This window comes from Polypterus senegalus, chromosome 13 (genome assembly GCF_016835505.1).
Source record: "Polypterus senegalus isolate Bchr_013 chromosome 13, ASM1683550v1, whole genome shotgun sequence".
In the NCBI taxonomy this organism is placed as follows: domain Eukaryota; kingdom Metazoa; phylum Chordata; class Cladistia; order Polypteriformes; family Polypteridae; genus Polypterus; species Polypterus senegalus.
The window spans coordinates 71,633,767-71,654,789 of record NC_053166.1 but is presented as its reverse complement, the minus strand read 5'-3'; the positions used below and the strand labels follow the sequence as shown (position 1 = coordinate 71,654,789).

The 21,023-nt window shown below is 40.3% G+C and overlaps 1 protein-coding gene across 3 annotated transcripts in view; it reads right to left on the bottom strand.

Annotated features, from left to right (window-relative positions):
* mecp2 (methyl CpG binding protein 2) overlaps positions 1 to 21,023 on the bottom strand; it is a 143,407-nt gene that overhangs the window by 58,181 nt on the left and 64,203 nt on the right. The window contains exon 2 of one of the 3 annotated variants that reach the window (XM_039776097.1): positions 8,652 to 8,747. The exons of the other annotated variants lie outside the window; for them this stretch is intronic. Coding sequence (XP_039632031.1) covers positions 8,652 to 8,747 — 96 coding nt within the window. The remainder of the gene's footprint in view (positions 1 to 8,651; positions 8,748 to 21,023) is intronic. 3 annotated transcript variants of the gene reach the window in all.

The following is a 21,023-nucleotide window of genomic DNA, read 5'->3' as shown; positions in this document are numbered from 1 at the left end:
CTAATCGGGCCCGTGATTGGTGCTTTGACTGATGCCCAGATCCCACAGCATCTCCCCTTGTCTCTCTGTCACGGCCATTTCGCTTCAAGCTTTCTCGACGAGCGGTTTACTTTACACTGTACTGTGTGTGATTTTTTTGTGGTTTCTTTGTGTTGAACTTCGCTTCAATTTTCAAACCCTGCAATGGCTCCCAAACGTGCTTCTTCTTCCAAGGCTGGTGCTAAGCCTAAACGCCAACGAAGAATGATGACGATCGCTGAGAAGGTGAAACTTCTGGATATGTTGAAGGACGGGAGAATGTTCGCAGTTGTGGCTGCAGACTGGCTAAGGATCTGCAAGAGCGGTCACAGGAATTGGAAGACGATATGGTTCAATCGGTCCAATTTTGCTACAAGGTCGACGATGTCATGACCGCCTACAAGCTGCTCTTCAACCGGAAAAAGAAGCAGCAGCAGCAACTGCTAATCACAATGTTTTTCCGCCTCGCAAAAAAGAGCCAGTTCCTACTACTACTATGGATACACTTTGGTAAAAACGTGGAAGAGGTGCTCCAGGAAATGGCACTGCCATCTGAAGAGACGTAAAATACAGTGATCGGCTGCGCAGTAAAAGTCATTATCACCTTCATCGTCATCATTTTTACTGCACAGCATATTCATCACCATCATCACGTCATTTATAGGTATGTGTACTTCGCTATACAGTAACTGTAAACTTATCTACCGATTTCATATTGCTTAACAGTTGGCCCTGTTATTAACAGAGTAAAGGGTGGGTTGTAAACAGTACAGGGAGGGTTTAAAAATGTCCAAATACACGTTAAATAATAAAATAAATATAGTGTCCCTACTTTGCGGAAATTCAGTTATTGCGGCCAGCCTTGGAACCTATCTCCCGCGATAAATGAGGCATTACTGTACACCAAATACGCTGTAAGTGGATTAGGAGAGATTGTGACATCCAGGCTGTCTGAAAGGCATTTAAAGATTTTGGTTCAAAATTATGTTAATTTGGTGCACCCCCAAAACATATGACCCAATGAGGCTGGAACTTGATTGCAATATTTGCAGGTTGGATCTTGCACTGGAAACATTTTGGACAATTTTAAACAAGACATATGTGCTCAATAGATGATTTTAAATTGAATGAATGATTGTATGCTATGCACAATGAAGCTAGAGTGAATTCTGTGCATTGCTGCCTTACATTCCCGTTACGAAATGTTGAGTGAGATCCCAATGTACTCTGGGGTCGTTGAAAGAGAGGAACTTTAAAAATTTTTTATATATTACAAAAATGCTGTCTGAGTCCTTAAGACTGATCAATATTTTTTCCAGAGTAGAAATAGGGGGTGAGGAAAGTTGAGCAGGTTTTGCTTAACAAAGTTTATAATTTGGAGGTAGTGAAAGAAATGTGTTGCTGGAAGGTTGAATTAGGAGTGTAATTGTTCATAGGATGTGAAGACGTTGTCTATGTACAGATCTCTAAGTGATTTTATCCCGAATGTTTCCAGACATTAAAAGCTGCATATGTTTCAGAGGGAGGAAAAAAGGTGGTTGTCATGCAGAGGGGACATAGATAAAAGCTTCTCTATCTTAAAGTACTTCCTGCATTGGTTCCATATTTTGAGTGAATGAAGCACAATTGGGTTATTAGTATATTGGCGATAACTTGTATTTACTGGGGTACAAAGCAAGGAATATAAAGAAGTGCTGCAGGATTTTATTTCTATTGCGGACCAGACCTGTGTATGTTCATCCACTTGTGTCCATGTCCAGGTTTTTATAGCTTTTATATTTGCCACCCAGTAATAAAACTGAAAGTTAGGTAGAGCCATACCACCTTCTGCCTTAGGTCTTTGTAGGGTCACCCTTTGGATGCGTGGATGTTTTGAATTCCAAATAAATGAGGTTATGATTGAATCTAACTTCTTAAAGAATAATTTGTTGATGCATCCTCATTTTCTGACCAAACCTCGTGGTTTTCAATTGGGGAACAGATTCTCCATCTTAGAAGAACATGAGGATTACCCTATGTGTACATCTCTTCCATCTGCTTCACCTGTTGCGCGGTTGGTCATTTCCAAGTTCCTATGCAGGACTCAGCGGGGCTTACAGAGTTCAGTGATCGCTACTATTACTCAGTACTCTCTGTCCCTTGTGCTACTATTGAAGGCTTCATCTTCATGTCCTTCTGGGCGGAATGTCCACAAGGCTGCACCGCGGCATCTCCAACCAGTTACACTAATCATGGGGGATTTAATTATAAGAAATATCAGAAGATCATCCGCAGCTGTCCACTGTTTTATAGGAGCCATTGTTCTGATATCCTATCACCTTCCCAGTTTACTCAACAAGCATGTATCAATGTAAAACGTGATTATTCATGTAGGATGTAACAACATCCACAACTGGAAGTCTGAGATTTTAAAACAGGATTTTAACAAATGTTTTACCTTTCTCCAATCCTGTGGCAAAACTGGACATTTTAGTCACACTCTGAGCCTGCATGATTGGCTCCAGGTGACTTGGCCTTCATTAAATTTAGTTTTTATTGAAATTTAAATAAATGTTTTCTGGAATTGTCCTTCAATTTTTAAGGAATGAAGGAATTCACCCAAATCACATGAGTTTTAACGGACAATACATTTTATGTTAAACTGCTCTATGAAGTGACTGAAAACTCGTGTTTTTGACAATTTCACTGATAATCATCCTGGTGACCCACTGCCTTCTTTACCTTCTGTCCGTTTTACCAGTTCCTCATACGGTCCAAATAATTCTTGTGACGATCTAGAGAGCCTCCTTATCATTCCCTTTATAATCAAGGCTACAATCAAATAAACATTATACCGTAGCACACAAAATTAATCTTGCATAACCTGTTAGCTCCCAACATCAAAAAATAGTGCAAATCAGCTTGAAGAAGCTTAACTTTGAACCCTCCGTGTCCTTCTCGCATGTTATGAAGCTTTCACTATTGAACATTAGGTCACATTCTAATAAAAGTTTTTATATTAGTGATTTTATTCCTCAGTATGGTCTATGTCTTACTGAATGCTGGCTCTCATCCACTGCATCAGCTATACTTATTGAAGCTTCTCCTCCAGATTACAGCTTCTTATTTTCTGTTAGACAAGGCAAGAAAGGGGGTGGAATTGCAACCATCTTTTCTGACTTGTTCACCTGCACTGACTGCACTTTTAGAGATTTCCTAAGTTTTGAATACTTAGCTATGGTTATTATAGCTGAAAAACATGTTCTTGTACTAACAATTTATAGACCCCCCCCCCCCCCCCCAGAATAAATCCAATTTCCTATCTGAGTTTTTTGAGTTATTATCAATTGTTTCTTGTCAAATATGATAAAGTACCGTATTTGTTGCTCGATAAGACATACCTGACCATAAGAGGCCCCTAGGTTTAGAGAAGGAAAACAAGAAAAAAATATTCTGAACCTAATGGTGTACTATAGAAGAATAGTATTTCAATTATATAAAGTTAACAGCAGTATTAAGAACTATCATCACGTGTCATTAACAAATGAGGACAGACTTTAAGGTTCAAGCACTTCTAGTTTTCTGGAAACCCCAAGAACTTTTCATTGCTAGTGTCAGAATTTATGAAGCTCAGTTGCTCACAATCACTGATATCACTTTCTTCGCTATCTTCATATATGATACTAACTTCAGTTCCATCTAAGGCATTGCTAATGGCAGCTTCCACCTGCAGCTATAGACTCTTCAGTACGCGAGCGACTCCCCACGTTAGTGTTTAGATCTGGACAATGCATGTGCCCAAAACATTAACATTTATATGTTACTTACATAAAAGCCAGATTGAATGTTATTTACCTGGATTTATTTACTTATTCCAACAGCGTAAAATCAGAAGTAGACTGCAGAGCTTCCTGTGTTTGATCGACACAGGTATACTCAAAAAAATCCACATGTAATGCCACAAAAAGTGCACGCTGACACTTCAGTTTTTAAGCAATGGTACAAAAATGCAGTCAGACTTCTTCTTTGGGCACATACACCATTCAGATCTAAACACTAGTGTGGAGAGTCGCTTGCGTACAGAAGAGTCTATAGCTGCAGGTGGAAGCTGCTGTCGCTGTACTTTGCATGTATGCATCGAATGTTCTTTACCTATTTACCTTGATTTATTTACTTATCTTCCTACAATGTAAAGTCACAAGTAGACTGCGGAGCTTCCCGTGTACATATACAAAGTACAGCGATGGCAAAAGTGTGACGTGCATTCTTTCTCCGATGTAGAACCCTTGTCATCATCGGAGTCAGGTCAGGTAACACACATCACGGTCTGTGACGCAACATTTGCTCCATAAGACGCACAGACATTTCCACCAACGGTAATTGATTTTGTGATTTTAACTTGCATATAAATGACTATTCAGATTCTAAGACAAAGGAATTTATACACCTTACTGTGAATTTAGATTTTACTCAATTTGTGAAGGATGCTACTCACGACCCTGGAACACACACTGGACCTTCTTTTCACAAAGGGTATTAGCATTGATGTTTCATAAATTTTACTGGGTCCAGTTTCTGATCAGTTCTTTGTCTTTTTCAATGTATTTCTATGTACTTCAATTAAATTTACCGAGCCTAGCACATATGTTTACTGCCATATTGACAGTAGTGCTAAGTCTATATTGAATGAGCATCTACCACATATACTTGATGCATGTGGTACAAATTGTAATCTTCTTGATAATCTATACTAATGAAAGGCAAAGCACTGACTGACTGACTGACTCACTAATTATCCAACTTCCTGTATAGTTAAAATGCTGAAATTTGGCAGGCTTATTCCTTACAGCTTACTTACAAAAGTTAAGTAGGTTTCATTACGAAATTCTACACGTAAAGGTCATAACGGCCGACAACGTCCGCCATGTTGAACTTTCTTATTTATGGCCCCATCTTCACGAAATTTGGTAGGCGGCTTCCCTGCGCTAACCAAAACCGATGTATGTACTTATTTTGGTGGTATGACGCCACTGTCGGCCGCCATATTGAACTTTCCAACGTCACTAATTCTCCAACTTCCTGTGTAGGTAGAGGGCTGACCCCATCTTAACACAATATGGTAGGTGGCTTCCCTGCGCTAACTGAAACCAATGTACATACTTATTTCGGTGGTATGATGCCATTGTCGGCCGCCATATTGAACTTTCCAACGTCACTAATTCTCCAACTTCCCGTGTAGGTAGAAGGCTGAAATTTGGCAGGCTCATTCCTTACAGCTTACTTACAAAAGTTAAGCAGGTTTCATTTAGAAATTCTACGCATAACGGTCATAACAGTCAACAACGTACGCCATGTTGAACTTTCTTATTTATGGCCCCATCTTCACGAAAATTGGTAGGCGGCTTCCCTGCGGTAACTGAAACCAATGTACGTACTTATTTCTGTGGTATAAAGATACTGTCGGCCGCCATATTGAACTTTCCAACATCACTAATTCTCCAGCTTCCCGTGTAGGTAGAAGGCTGAAATTTGGCAGGCTCATTCCTTAACTCTTTTAGGGCGGATGTCGACTTTTGTCGACAGGAGAGGTTGAGGGCGAATGTCGACTAAAGTCGACATCCAGGGATAGAGGGCGATAATCAGCTGTTAATGGCGACAAATCTCACTGTCACATCACAGGCATTCCCTCTGTGCTTGGAGGAATTCTAGACTCGTTGACTCGGCAACTAATCCTAGCGTGTGTGTGAGCTGCGAAATGTAAACAATGGCAAGATGGCATCGACATGTGACAAGGGAGCGAAGTGAGTGCAGAAAAGAAAACACTCGGCAGACAATGTTTTGCCAGAGTCGGACTCTGGTTTTTCAGAATCGGATTTTATTGACAGTGATCAGGAGATCGAGCAAGAGAGTGAGAAGTCGGCATCAGCTGAACACCAGCCGATGCCGCGCCAGCGGATCTGCTGCCAGTTGAGCGCTTCGTGCAGCCGATGCATCTACGCCAAGGTTCGCGTGGGATAAATACACAGACATTGATCCGTTGAGAGCCGATCTGGCTGCTGGACTTCACAAGACGGCATGGCTTGCTGTTGGACACGACAGATCACCAGCTGCTGTACTTCAGGCTGCTCTCTCCTGATGCTGCTTTTCAGCTACCGTCAGAAGAGATAAACAGGTAGGCAGAGAAATTTTTTGAATCGCAGGCTGCGTTTGCATCGCATTCTCGTTTTTCAAAGTGTAAACCCACAACAAAAGATGAAATGAAGCGTGCTGTGGTATTACAAATAGAGATGGGACAGAACTGGTGATATAAATTCAGGGAGCATTGGTCCAAACATGCTTTGTCCCCTGGTGGCTTTGGACAGGTTATGCAGCATGGTGATAGGTACATGCTGCTGCAAAGTTTTATTCACTTCTGTAATAAACAGAAGCAAATCCCATGGGGTGAGCCAGGCTATAATGCCATGCATAAAGTTCATAAAGTTTCAGAAGATGAAAAGAGGTGACAATACGGTTTTCATGCTGGCAGAAAACTTGGTGGCAGTGGAATGGCACAATGGTAAAAGGGTGACTTGTCTCGCTACAGTACACACTAACAATATATGTGAGAAAGTGAAGCAACAGACAATTGAAAAGTAGGCACCAAAGCAACACGTATTGTAAGCAGTGCAATGTGGCAATGACTGAAATTGGCTGCTTTGAGCGAGATCAGACTTTGCTGTGTAAAATTTATGTGATATGTATGTGAAATCATAGAGTATGCAGGCTCATACAACATGTAAGACAATAATATTTGTCAAAAGTAAATATTTTTTGTTGATTTGATATGTTAAACAATTGCTTTGTGTTCTTTTTTAAAAAAATGTTAGTTTTTGGAAAAATATTCAGCCCTGGGAGATAAGAAACAAAAAAAAAATTAGCCCTAAAAGAGTTAAAGCTTACTTACAAAACTTAAGCAGGTTTCATTTCGAAATTCTATGCGTAAGGGTCATAACAGTCGACAACGTCCGCCATGTTGAACTTTCTTATTTATGGCCCCATCGTCACGAAATTTTATGGGTGGCTTCCCTGCGCTAACTGAAACCAATGTACGTACTTATTTTGGTGATATGAAGCCACTGTCGGCCACCATATTGAACTTTCCAACAGTTTTTGTTACTTATGGGCCCATCTTCAAGAAATTTGGTACTCGGGTTCCCAACACTAACTTAATCCTACTTACGTACATATATACGTCCATAGCAATCCACACCATGGTTTTTAGATGACATCCGGGCGATATGCGCAGGTGGCGTACGACAAAGCAAGAGGGTATTCATCTTGTCTGGATAGAAAGTTTTCAAAGTTATAAGCGCTCAGTTTCAGCTACTAAAACAGCATATTTCTCTAATTTGATTAGCACTAATAGAAATAATCCACAGTTTTTGTTTGATATGGTTATCAAGCTCACATAGAATTCTCCTCCAATTTAATGCTGATGAATTTCTGAAATTTTTCCAAAATAAGACTGACATGATTAGAGACAGTATCAATGATCTAGATTCCTTCCTAGAATGATGGCTATGATCTCTCCAGTACTTTCAAGAATACAGGCCCCTTTGACACAGACCTCTTGCAACAGTTTTCCCTGATAACTGCTTCCAAACCTACAATCTGCATATTAGATCCTATATCGGCTTATTTTTTTAAGGAACTGTCTCCTGTTTTAATTGGTCCTAGTCCGAATATTATCAGTAAATCACTTACCATTGACTCTGTGACCTCAGCTTTTAAAATTGCCATTATTAAGCAATTGCTTAAAAAACCTAACTTGGATCCAAAGATTTTGAATAATTATCGACCAATCTACAATCTTTCTTTTATGTCTAAATCACCTGAAACGGCTGTCACTGATCAACTTAAAGCCTTCTCTGACAATCTTTTTGACAAGTTTCATTCCGGCTTTCGGTCCCATCTTTCTACAGAAACTGCTTTGACCAGAATAATCAATTATCTGTTGATTCAAATTTGATATCAGTGTTGCTGCTTCTTAAGTACAGCTTTTGACACCATAGACCATGGGAAACTTTTAAGCTGCTTGGATAAGTATATTGGCATGCAGGGGATGGTACTTTCATGGTTTAATTCTTATTTATCCAAGGTGTAAGCTACAACAATACAATCACTGAATTCTCTGTGTTTGGTGTACCCCAGAGACCAGTCTGTGGCCCTATGTTTTTTATATTTATGTGCTTCCCCTTGGAGACAAAATTTGCAAATATGATGTTAATTTTCATTGTTATGCTGACGATACACAGCTATATATACATTAAAACCAAATGACCTTTCCCAACTGCTACATTTAGAGGTATGTCTGTCAGAAATTAAAAAATGGAAGAGTATGCACTTTCTGCTCTTGAATGCTAATAAAAAAATTATTGGTTGTTAGACCATCAAATCATGAACATTCATGTGGGAGCTTGAGTGTTAATATTGATGGCATTTCTAACGTATGGAAGTTTAACCATTAAAAATTATCTTGGGAGTAATTTTCAATAATCGTGTACACTCCAATCTCATATCCAGGCTATTACCAAGACAGCAGTTTTTCATCTTAATAAAACTGCAAGAAACTGACCTATATAACTCAAGTGTGATACTGAAACATTAATACATGCATTTGTTTTTTAATAGACTTGATCATTGTAATGCCCTTTCCTCCAGTCTTCTTGGTTGTGCTACAAGAAGTCCTCAGCTTGTTCGGAATGCTGCAGCTAGAATATTGACAAAAACAAAAAAAAAAAATTGAGCACGTAACACCCATTTCAGCTTCACTTCACTGGTTACCAGTGCAAGCAAAGACAGATTTTAAAGTTCTTCTTTTAACGTATAAGGCATTGAATGGAGCTGCACCTCCTCTCTTAGCTGAGCTAATAACACCATACACTCTGGTATGTCCTCTTCACTTTTCCAATGCTGGTCTTTTGGACCTTCCCTCAGTTAAGAAAAAGAAAAAAAAAACTGTTTGTCAAAGAGCATTTCCTTACTGTGCTCCTTATCTTTGGAATGGCCTGCCATTATGTGTAAGAGAAGCACACACAGTTGATACATTTAAGTCAAGACTAAAACCTACCTTTTGTCCCTTCATTATAATTTGGCTCAGAATTTAGTCAGATCTATCATCCTTGAAATATTCCTTATTATACACATCCATCCATCCATTTTCCAACGTGCTATAGCCTAACTACAGGGTCATGGGGGTCTGCAGGAGCCAATCCCAGCCAACACAGGTCGCAAGGCAGGAAACAAACGCCGGGCAGGGTGCCAGCCCATTGCAATTATTATACACAATACAGTTTATTTTTATAAAGCCAATTCACACATGGAGTGCCGTAATGGGCTTTAACAGGCCCTGTTTTCTGACAGCACCTCTCTAAGAAGACAAGAAAAAAAACTCTCCCAAAAAAAAAAAAAAAACAAAACACTTTGTAGAGAAGGGAAGAAATCTTGGCAAAGGCAATTCAGAGTTAGACCCCTTTTCAGGTAGGTTGAGCATACAGTGGGTGTTTAAAAATGGGGTAAATACAATACAATACACAGAACAGAACACAAGTAATCCTCAATACAATAGCCCAATAGTAATGATACAAGATCAAGCTCCCTCCCCCTTACTGGGCATTCCACAGCTGAGTCAGTGCTGGACCGGCCAATCTGATGAAAGGTCCCTTCTAAGCTAATGATTCCAGTGCTCCTCTATTAGAGATGACTTTTCCTTAGGTAGGCAAACAATAGAGCAATTGCACTAAATGCCACATTTGAGTACCAAGAATAGAAACAGAATAGGTGAGGGTTACAAACCAATGACCATCATATTACTTATGTTTTAGTGCTAATGATTAACAATAGAGATCCAGAATGCACATTTAATCAGCAGCTCTAGTCTGGATACACTAAACAAAAGTAATGAGTCTTCAGCTGGGATTTGAAAGCTGAGACTGAAGGGGCATCTCTTATAGTAGTAGCTGTTTTATTAATCCTTGGAATCATAAGCAGACCTGCATCTTGAGATCTTAATGTGCACTTGTTTGTAAGTAATGATAAGTAAGCCAGACTTTGGCCATTTAAGGCTTTATAGGTTAACAGTAGGATTTTTAAATCAGCCCTAAACTTAACCGTGAGCCAGTGTAAGGATTTAAGAATTGGAGTTCCACAGGTGATGCACAAACCAGTGTGTTTCTTCGTGCTGGTCCCAAGCCCAGATAAATGGGGAGGGTTACGTCAGTAAGGGCATCCAGTGTAAAATTTTGCCAGATCAATATGCGGATAACGATATAAATTTCCATATTGGATCAGTCGAGGCCTGGGTTAACAACGGCTGCCACCAGTAATGTTAGCCAACAGGGTGCTGGCGGAAATTGGATATTGGATTTTGCAAAAGGATGGGCATGGCTGTAGTGAATACATATTTTAAGAAGAGAGAGGAGAGAGAGAAACATAGGGTGACATACTAGAGAGGAAGAAAATGCACACAGGAAGATTATATCATATTCAGAAGAGTCAATCTGATGGAGATTAAAGACTGCAAAGGGGTAGCAGGGGAAAGTGTAGTTAGGCAGCCAAGGATGGAGGTCTGCAGGATAACGTTGGAGATCAACATGAAGAGGAGGAGAGGGAGGGCAGAGCAAAGGATCAAATGGTGGAAGTTGAAAATGAAAGACTGAAAGGTTGAGTTTATGGAGGAAGTAAGAGTTGCCAGACAGCTGAGCAACTGCAGCAGAAATAGTAAGAATGACAGCAAGAAGGGTGGTTGGCATGACATCTGAACAGAGGAAGGAGGAAAAGGAAACCAGGTGGTGGAATGGGGAAGCACAAGAGAGTATACAGAGGAAGAGGATGGCAGAGAAGAAGTGAAATAGTCAGAGAGATGAAGAAAGTAGAGAAGAGTATAAGGAGATAAAGCGCAAGGTGAACAGAGAGATGATGAAGGCTAAAGAAAAGGGGTATAATGAGTTGTATGAGAGGTTGGACACTAAGGAGGGAGAAAAGGACCTGTACCGATTGGCTAGACAGAGGGACAGAGCTGGGAAAGATGTGCAGCAGGTTATGGTGATAAAAGATAAAAAATGGAAAGGTACTCACAAGTGAGGAGGGTGTGTTGAGCAGATGGAAAGAGTACAATGACTGGCTGATGAATGAAGAGAATGAGAGAGAGATAGAGGGTTGGATGATGTGGAGATAGTAAATCAGGATGTGCAACAGATTAGCAAGGAGGAAGTAAGGACAGCTATGAAAAGGATGAAGTCTGGAAAAGCTGTTGGTCCAGATGACATACCTGTGGAAGCATGGAGGTGTTTAGGAGAGATGGCAGTGGAGTTTTTAACCAGATTGTTTAATGGAATCTTGGAAAGTGAGAGGAATCCTGAGGAGTGGAGGAGAAGTGTACTGGTGTAGATTTTTAAGAATAACGGGGATATGCAGAGCTGTAGTAACTACAAGGGGATAATGTCAATGTCAATTTATTTATATAGCACATTTAAAACAACACAGGAATGCTGTGGGCAAAGTGCTTTACAATAATAGAATAAAAGAAAACAAACAAATAACAAATAGAAATAAAATATAAGAACATACAAATAAAATACATAATAAATGGAAGTAATGTTATATAATCACAATGAGGAAACCATCAGTATTACTGAAGGTCACGGAATGCAAGTGAATAGAAATGAGTCTTTAATCTTGTTTTGAACAGTTCAATTGTAGATGACTCCTTTATGTAACGAGGTCAAGAAAATTATTAGCCATCTTGGATCTTAGTTCAGAAAGACAGTTGTGGAGTTGATTTATTGCAGAGTTGCAGACAGGAATATAAACCGGAGTGTCATCAGCATAGCAGTGAAAAGTTGTTAAAATGTTAAATTTCCTAAAAATAGCTTCAATAGGATGAAGGTATATAGAGAATAAAATAGGACCCAAAATGGATCCCTGAGGAACACCATATTTAAGAGGAGCAGTAGACGAAAAAAGAGGAATTTAAAGTAACTGAAAAGTGTCTACCATTTAAATATGATCTGAACCAGTTAAGAACAGCCCCTTTAAGCCCAACAAGATGTTCATGCATGATGTTATGGAAAAGAATAGTGGAAGCTAGGTTAAGAAGGGAGGTGATGATTAGTGAGCAGCAGTATGGTTTCATGCCAGGAAAGAGCACCACAGATGCAACGTTTGCTCTGAGGGTGTTGATGGAGAAGTATAGAAAAGCCTAGAAGGAGTTGCATTGCGACTTTGTGGATGTGGAGAAAGTATATGACAGGGTGCCTCGAGAGGAGTTGTGGTACTGCATGAGGAAGTCGAGAGTGGTAGAGAAGTATGCAAGAGTTGTACAGGATATGTACAAGGAAAGTGTGACAGTGGTGAAAACTGCAGTAGGAGTGATGGATACATTCAATGTGGAGGTGGGATTACATCAGGGATCATCTCTGAGCCCTTTCTTATTTGCAATGGTGATGGACAGGTTGACAGACAAGAGTAGACAGGAGTCCCTGTGGACTATGATGTTTGCTGATGACATTGTGATCTGTAGTGAGAGTAGGGAGCAGGTCGAGGAGACCCTGGAGAGTTGGTTTGCTCTAGAGAGGAGAGAAACGAAGGTCAGTAAGAACAAGACAGAATACATGTGTGTGAATGAGAGGGAGGTCAGAGGAATGGTGAGGATACAGGGAGTAGAGTTGGTGAAGGTGAATGAGTTTAAATACTTGGGATCAACAACTCAGAGTAACGGAGATTGTGGAAGAGAGGTGAAAAAGAGAGTGCAGATAGGGTGGAATGGCTGGAGAAGAGTGTCAGGAGTGATTTGTGACAGACGGGTTTTCAGCAAGAGTGAAACAGGTCTACAGGACAGTAGTGAGACCAGCTATATTATATAGGTTAGAGACGGTGGCACTGACCAGAAAGCAGGAGACAGAGCTGGAGGTGGCAGAGTTAAAGATGTTAAGATTTGCACTGGGTGTGACGAGGATGGACAGGATTAGAAATGAGTACATTAGAGGGTTAGCTCAAGTTGGACGGTTGGGAGACAAAGTTAGAGAGGCGAGATTGCATTGGTTTGGTTTTGTGCAGAGGAGAGATGTACAGAATATTGGGAAAAGGATGTTAACGATAGAGCTGCCAGGAAAGAGGAAAAGAGGAAGGCCTAAGAAAAGGTTTATGGATGTGGTGAAAGAGGACATGCAGGTGGTGGGTGTAACAGAGCAAGATGCAGAAGACAGGATGTCATGAAAAAAGATGATCCACTGTGGCAACCCCCAACAGGAGCGGCCGAAAGAAGGAACATGCTTTGGAAAATGTTATAATGTGCACTTTAAATGACATGCAAGAGTCAAAGATAATGCATACCTAGATTGTAGGCTGATTCAATAAAAACCAATGGTGATTCCAACTGATTTAAAATGATCAGAAAATATTGTTGCAATCAGCATCATTCTCTCCAATAATTAATATCTCTGTTTTATCTGTTTTTATTGACAAGAAGTTCTCATCCATTCACTCATTTAATTCACTAGCACATCTACGGCCCTATGATGGAATCACAGAATTAACACATTAAAACAGATTTTAGATTTAAAAATGGAAATGTGCAGAATTTAGAGACTGAAGGGTTGACTGTTACAAAACTTCCTAATAAATTAAATGATTGAATAATCTGTAGTTCCATCATTCAGATACTATGCTCTAGTTTGTTGTTTTTCAAGCGAACACAATTCTTCGTAGAAATTCAGTTGTGCCTCTATCTGTTTGTACACGTTTCCTGTATGTTTTCTCGTTAAAAGCACGCAAATTAGCTAGCTGCATGAGACAGAAATGTCAAAGCGAGCAGTATTAATACCCTAATTCAATGGGAAAATATCCTTTCAAAGAATCCACCCTAAGACACAACATTTTTTCCTTTCTATATAATTTTTAAAACATGACCATGACAACTTGTACTACAATATTTCCAATGAAACAACCCGATGCATAAGACAACTCTGAGAAACAGAAAAACCCATATGGATCAGTCTGAATGCTTGCAAACATTGTACTGAGTAAACAGTTCACTGATAGTAGAGTTGCCAAGTGTGCAGTAGTAGTCGAGGACACAGGGCTTGTGGCATCATTGTTTAAGCATTCCTTCAGAATTTAAACTGTCTGATAGGATTAGTTGTACACCACGAGGTGGCATAAAGTGACAATTACCAGAGGAGGTCTGTAATTTTTAAACACTCTGGACAGGATTAGTTTTTAGAACAACAAGAGATGGCGTAAAATAAGTCCTTGAAATGGGGTAGTGGCACAACTTTCCTTTGCATCATTTCACAGTTCACTTTGGTTAATATAAGAGTACTGTCAGTTCAGACCACATTACCAACTCCCATTTAAAAATTTAAAAAGGAGTATAAAATGTCCCATTAGAATGGCTCAAATGGAGATTTACTGACATGTCAATCCACACAGGACTAGCTTAATCCGTGGTGATTTCTTAAACAGACAAATTCATTGGACGGGACTAAAATTGCAGATATCCTCTGGTAATAATTACATTATCCCACCTGGTGCAAAACTACTCTCCCATCTGAGTAGACTTGAAATTCAACTAAAATTAATTTAACTGAAAGCAAAAAAAAGGCTGAAATATATCTTTTCATGTCAGTAATACAGAAATTCAGTAAACTGACTTGGATTGTTTAGTAAATTCATATTCAGGTTTGTTCATTCTTATTTGACTCATGGACAACTGCTCATTCATGACTGGGTTGAGAAATTTAAAAAATTCTTTGTTCTTTAAAATGTTCATAGTGGGCTGACTCCCTTTAAATGTAAATCACAAAAGTAAAAAAATCAGTGATACACAGAGATTGCCATTGTGAAAACTGGCTTTACAAGGCTGTCACTTCCCCAATTCTGAAAAAATGACAATCCAGCAGAAAAATGAGGATCTTGCAGGACATTTTATGGCTGATTTGACACTGTTTATTTTCATGTGACATTTTGAAGAAATCATTTTATGACCTGGATAGTTCCAATCAGAAAACATTGTCGCATTAATTATTTGAAAATGAACAGCGAAAAAAAAAAAAAAAACTGCGGTCACTGATTACAAGCGCAGGAAGGCATGCGAATGAATATGAATAATATGAATAATGTTGCATCAGTGCCACAGTGTTTTCCGAAATGTACTCTACAGGTCATAAAATGACTTATTCCAAATATCATATACAGTGCTCCCTCGCTATATCACGCTTCGACTTTCGCGGCTTCACTCTATCGCGCATTTTAAATGTAAGCATGTCTAAATATATATCACAGATTTTTCGCTGGTTCATGGATTTCTGGACAATGGGTCTTTTAATTTATGGTACACGCTTCCTCAGTTTTTTCTTGCCCAGTTGATTTCATACAAGGGACGCTATTGGTGGATGTCTGAGAAGCTACCCAATCAGAGCACGTATTACATATTAAATAAAACTCCACAATGATATACGTTCGCACATTTCAAAGCTCTAACAGCCTGTATTGATTTTTGATTGTTTGCTTTTTTCTGCGCCTGACGGAGGGGGTGTGAGCAGAGGGGCTGTTTGCACAGAGGCTGTTTGCATAGAAGATACGGACGCTCCTCTAAAAAATGCTGAAAAGACTACCTTCACATTGATCCCTTCACTGCGGCGACTTTATCACGGTGCTTCGTTACTTAAAAGCACAATGGCCCTATCGATTTTTGTTTACTTTTCTCTCTCTCTCTGATATTCTCTGCTCCTGATGGCGCTCCTTTGAAGAGAAGATATGTTTGCATTCTTTTAATTGTGAGAAAGAACTGTCATCTCTGTCTTGTCATGGTGCACAGTTTAAACTTTTGACTAAAGGGTGTTATTTCATGTCTAGAGGGCTCTAATAATGTTAAAGTCCTATTTAAAAAGTCGTAAACAGGTTTTCTATGCTCTAACTGAGAAAATATTTATAAATAAAGATTTATAAATAAAGAATCCTACTTCGTGGAAATTCATTTATCTGTCTGGAGTGGATTAACCGCGATAAATAAGGGTTTACTGTATAACTGTGCAGAGAATATTTATAAACAGTGTGGGAGAGTTTCTAAGGGCTTAAAATATATAAAATAACCATACAAACATATTATTTCTACTTTGCGGATTTTCACCTATCATGGGGGGGTCTGGAACGCAACCCCTGCAATCGAGGAGGGATTACTGTAAACTATGTCTCCGTTTTTTTGTCTGTGCGGCTTTGACATCATGGACCATAAGGTGCATACTAATTCAGCGTGAGCAAGAGCACTCAATAATACTGAATAAAAAAATCAAGTGACGGTGATATTATGAAGAAGGCAGATTCACCAGCGTTTGTGTGTCAGCTTTTATCCCTCCAGATAAGAGAATTTCCAGTTCCATTGTCTCAAAACACCACTCACATCTACAGGTATTCCCAGTTTCAAATAAAAACTAACAGCGGCAGATCCCTGGGGGGTGGGGTATTGTATCGTGATCGTGACTGAGAAAAAAAAAAAACACTAACTTTTACAAGTACAGTACTATAAATTTAAACCGGCTGATGCAGACATACAGTAAAGATGGAAGTAAGCATTTGAAGTTGTAGACCAAAAAAAAATTGCTATTCAATAAAAAAGGAATTTCCATGTAATCAAACCCTGTATTGTCAGTTTCAATTTTATGCATAACAGGGAATTCCCCACTGATGTAACAACAAATGGGGTAAATTTTATAGCATAGTATAGCATTAAGTCAGTTAAACTTCTGGGATATTGATCAGGTCAGTTAAGTAGCAGAGGTTGTTGTTAGTAGTAGTAGTGTTAGCAGTTTCAGCTGCTTTGGTGTTAATGAAAAGGTTTGCTGCGTCTCCTAGCACAGTCTCAAGGGCATGGAGGAGATTCCAGGAGAGCTGGACAGGGCCGTAGAAGGTCCTAACCCATCAGCAGGACCGTTATCTGCTCCTTTGGGCAAGAAGGAACAGGATGAGCACTGCCAGAGCCCTACAAAATGACCTCCAGCAGGCCACTGGTATGAATGTCTCTGACCAGACAATCAGAAAAAGACTTCATGAGGGTGGCCTGAGGGCCCAACATCCTCTAGTGGGCCTTGTGCTCACTGCCCAGCACCGTGGAGCTCAATTAGCATTTGCCACAGAATACCTGAATTGGCAGGTCCACCACTAGCGCCCTGTGTTTTTCCACAGATGAGAGCAGGTTCACCCTAAGCACATGCGACATACTTAAAATGGTCAGGATAAGCAGAGGAGAACATTATGCTGCCTGTAATATCGTTCAGCATGACCAGTTTAGGGTTGGGGCAGTGATGGTTTGGGGAGGTATATCCATGGAGGGACGCACAGACCTCTACAGGCTAGACAATGGCACCTTGACTGTCATCAGGTATTGGTATGAAATCCTTGGACCCATTGTCAGACCATATGCTGGTGCAGTGGTTCCTGAGTTCCTCCTGCTGCACAACAATGCCCAGCCTCATGTGGCAAGAGTATGCAGGCAGTTCCTGGAGGATGAAGGAATTGATACCATTGACTGTCCCCCACGCTTGCCTGACCTAAATCCAACAGAACACCTCTGGGACATTATGTTTCAGTTGATCCGACGCCACCAGGTTGCACATCAGACTGTCCAGGAGCTCAGTGATGCCCTGGTCCAGATCTGGGAAGAGATCCCCCAGGACACCATCCGTTATCTCATTAGAAGCCGACGTTGTCAGGCATGCACACAAGCATGTGGGGGCCATACAAACTACTGAGTACAATTTGGAGTTGCTGCAATGAAATTTCAGCAAAATGGACTAGGCTGCCTCATCATTTTTTAACTTTGATTTTCGGGGGTGTCTTTGAATTCAGCCTTCTGCAGGTTGATAATTCTCAGTTACATCACACGATGTGGCATCCTTTTGTTCCTAACACATTACCCAGTCAATATCAGTATGGATATCCAGCATGATTTTTTCCCCATTGAGATCTGATGTGTTTTCAAAGTGTTCCTTTAATTTTTTGAGCAGTTTATACATACATACACACACACACACACACACACGGACTACCTGATTTATCTTAACATGTGCATCTACTAAATATGCTCATTGACATGCAGTAAATGAAAAATAAATATTGCTTGAAATTAATACTAAAAATAAAAATTCAAACATTATCATTGACACATTACTGAACACCAAGATCATTTTTGTTTGCATCATCTCTCTTGTAACAATATATTTTTCAATCAAACTTAGATTATTTTTATTTCAGAAATCCTGTAAACCAGCCTTTGTTCTGTTGTTTTCAAGGTACTTTACATAAGTGATCAAACACTGTTATTGCTTATGCCTGTGTACTAATCCAGAAATACCCAATGAGCTGGGCTGCAAGTGCATTAATTATTCTTAATTTGAGGCAGCATCTTATTTACTCCCTGTCATGAGGGTGGTATAATATTATTATTATTAGTCAGCTAGCCTAGAGTAATGCAGGGGGGCAGCGATGAAAGGCCATTAACAGGTCAGCAGGTGGACTGTGGCTTAAAGGCTTTTCATTGTTCTACTTGTATCCAGCTTCAAAAGCTTAACCTGTAATAAGACAGGATAGAATGAGTTTATGATCCTGTGGAAGTTGGGGGGCAAGCTGTTGAAACATGGGCTGGAATGGAGGGGGTGAGACATGAACAGGAATGAAGCAGGGGAGATTAGTTCTCCAGTATGATATCCCATTGGTCCAGGAGGAACATCAAGGAAGCCAGAAAAACATAGGGAAAAAAGAAACTTACTCTTGGCTGTTTGCATTCACCAACTGATTTTCGGAGTCGGCCTAAATTTCAGCATCTTCAGCCATCATTTCCTATGCAGTTTAAGAGGGGTTCAAATGCCCAATTTTATCTTGCGAATTGACTGTTGTACAATTGGAAGAATTTCTGTCATGTCAGAAATATGAGCCAGCTGTCTTATAGCACACCTCCTTGAACCGTCACCTTATCGTGGTGGAGGGGTTTGCGTGTTCCAATGATCATAGGAGCTATGTTGTCCAGGGCTTTATGCCCCTGGTAGGGCCACCCAATGCAAACTGGTCCTAGGTTAAGGGGCGAGACAAAGAGCGGTTCAACAAACCTCCAATGATGAAAGAAAACTTTGGACGATGTTTTCCCTTGCCTTGACGCGGGTCACCGGGGCCCCCTCTGGAGCCAGGCCTGGAGGTGGGGCTCGATGGCGAGCGCCTGGTGGCCGTGCCTGCACCCATGGGGCTCGGCCGGGCACAGCCCGAAGAGGTAACATGGGTCCTCCTCCCCATTGGCTATTGGCTATGGGAGGGGCCAAGGAGGTTGGGTGCAGTGTGAGTTGGGTGGTAGCCGAAGGCAGGGACTTTGGCGGTCTGTTCCTCGGTTATAGAAACTGGCTCTTGTGACGTGGAATGTCACCTCTGTGAAGGGGAAGGAGCCTGAGCTAGTGCGTGAGGTTGAGAGGTTCCGGCTAGATATAGTCGGACTCACCTTGACGCACAGCTTAGACTCTGGAACCAATCTCCTTGAGAGGGGCAGGACTCTCTACTAGGGCTGTGCGATATGACCAAAATCTTATATCCCGATAATTCATTTCATATCCCGATATCACGATATAGTACATTTTCTTTGTATTCAGTGAATAGTTTATATAATCACCACTCCTTTTTTCATTTAAATTAAAAAATCAAAAATGAGAAGTACTCAACTTGTAATTATTTCTGTTCTTTTATTTAGAACATTTGAGCAAATGTTTGACTTAGAATGTAAACATAAAATGTTAATGTATCAAATATAAAACACTTTTCAAAAACAAATTACTAAAGGCCCAATATAAAATACTGCTATATAAAATGCCTGACATAAACAAAATGTGAACTGTAGCAGCAATAACTCTCACAACATATATTAAATATAAAAGGATCAAACCACTAACAACTAAACTATATAAGGCCAATAAACCCTTTAAACAAAATACAAGTCTAACATTAACTGTCAAAACCAAATGTAAACATTGTACTTCAAACTGTAGCAGCAATAAGGCTTACGACAAAAATATATTAAATATATAATATTAAATATAATATTTTTAGGCTACATTCTAGTAAAATGTTAATTTGCACATCGTAGTGTGGCAAATCTCCGTTAATGAGTTACAGCTGATCGCCCCGTGCGTGGGACTGGGCGGCGCTAACGTGTTGATGCCGTCCAGCCCCAAGCACGGGGCGATCCGCGGTAACTCGTTTATGGAGATTTGCTGTGTTAATACACTTGTGGCGTAAACGTAATTTTAACAAGATTAACGCTGACAGCAAACGCTGCAGGGAAAATTATGCCTTAAGCAAATTGTTTTGGTAGCAATTAATCTTCCAAGCTTTTAACATGCTCGTTTAAATAGTACCTTTACAACTGTAATATCCTACGTGGCCTGCCTCTCAGTTGTAAACTCTCTGCATGCTCGCTCACGTGCTTTTTGGGAGGTGTAGAAGAGGTTTGTCGTGTTGGAGTCTGTGGTAGCGATCGGTTTGCAGCATAATTTGCACAGTACCGTTTTCTGGTCCGTGTCAGACTTTTCAAATCCAAACCATCTCCATACTACAGAGGTAGCCCCTCGTTTAGGAACAAGGTCCTTCTCTGTGGAGCTACCTGGTGTTGCCTCGTCTTCATCAGCCATGCTAGTGTGTCTGCATCCACGTGGTGGCCATCAAAACAATGAAAAAAATATTTCCGTAAACAGTTTATTTTGCGACACCACGAAACAAACGATAGCGTAATGTGCAGCGATAGACGTTTTCATATTGTCATCCGATATATATCGTTATATCGAACAGCCCTACTCTCTACCACTCTGGAGTTGCCCCTGGTGAGAGGCGCCGAACAGATGTGGGCATACTTATTGCCCCCCGACTTGGAGCCTGTGCGTTGGGGTTTACCCCTGTGGACTAGTGGGTGGCCTCCCTCTGCCTTCGGGTGGGGTTTGGTTGAAGAGTCCTGACTG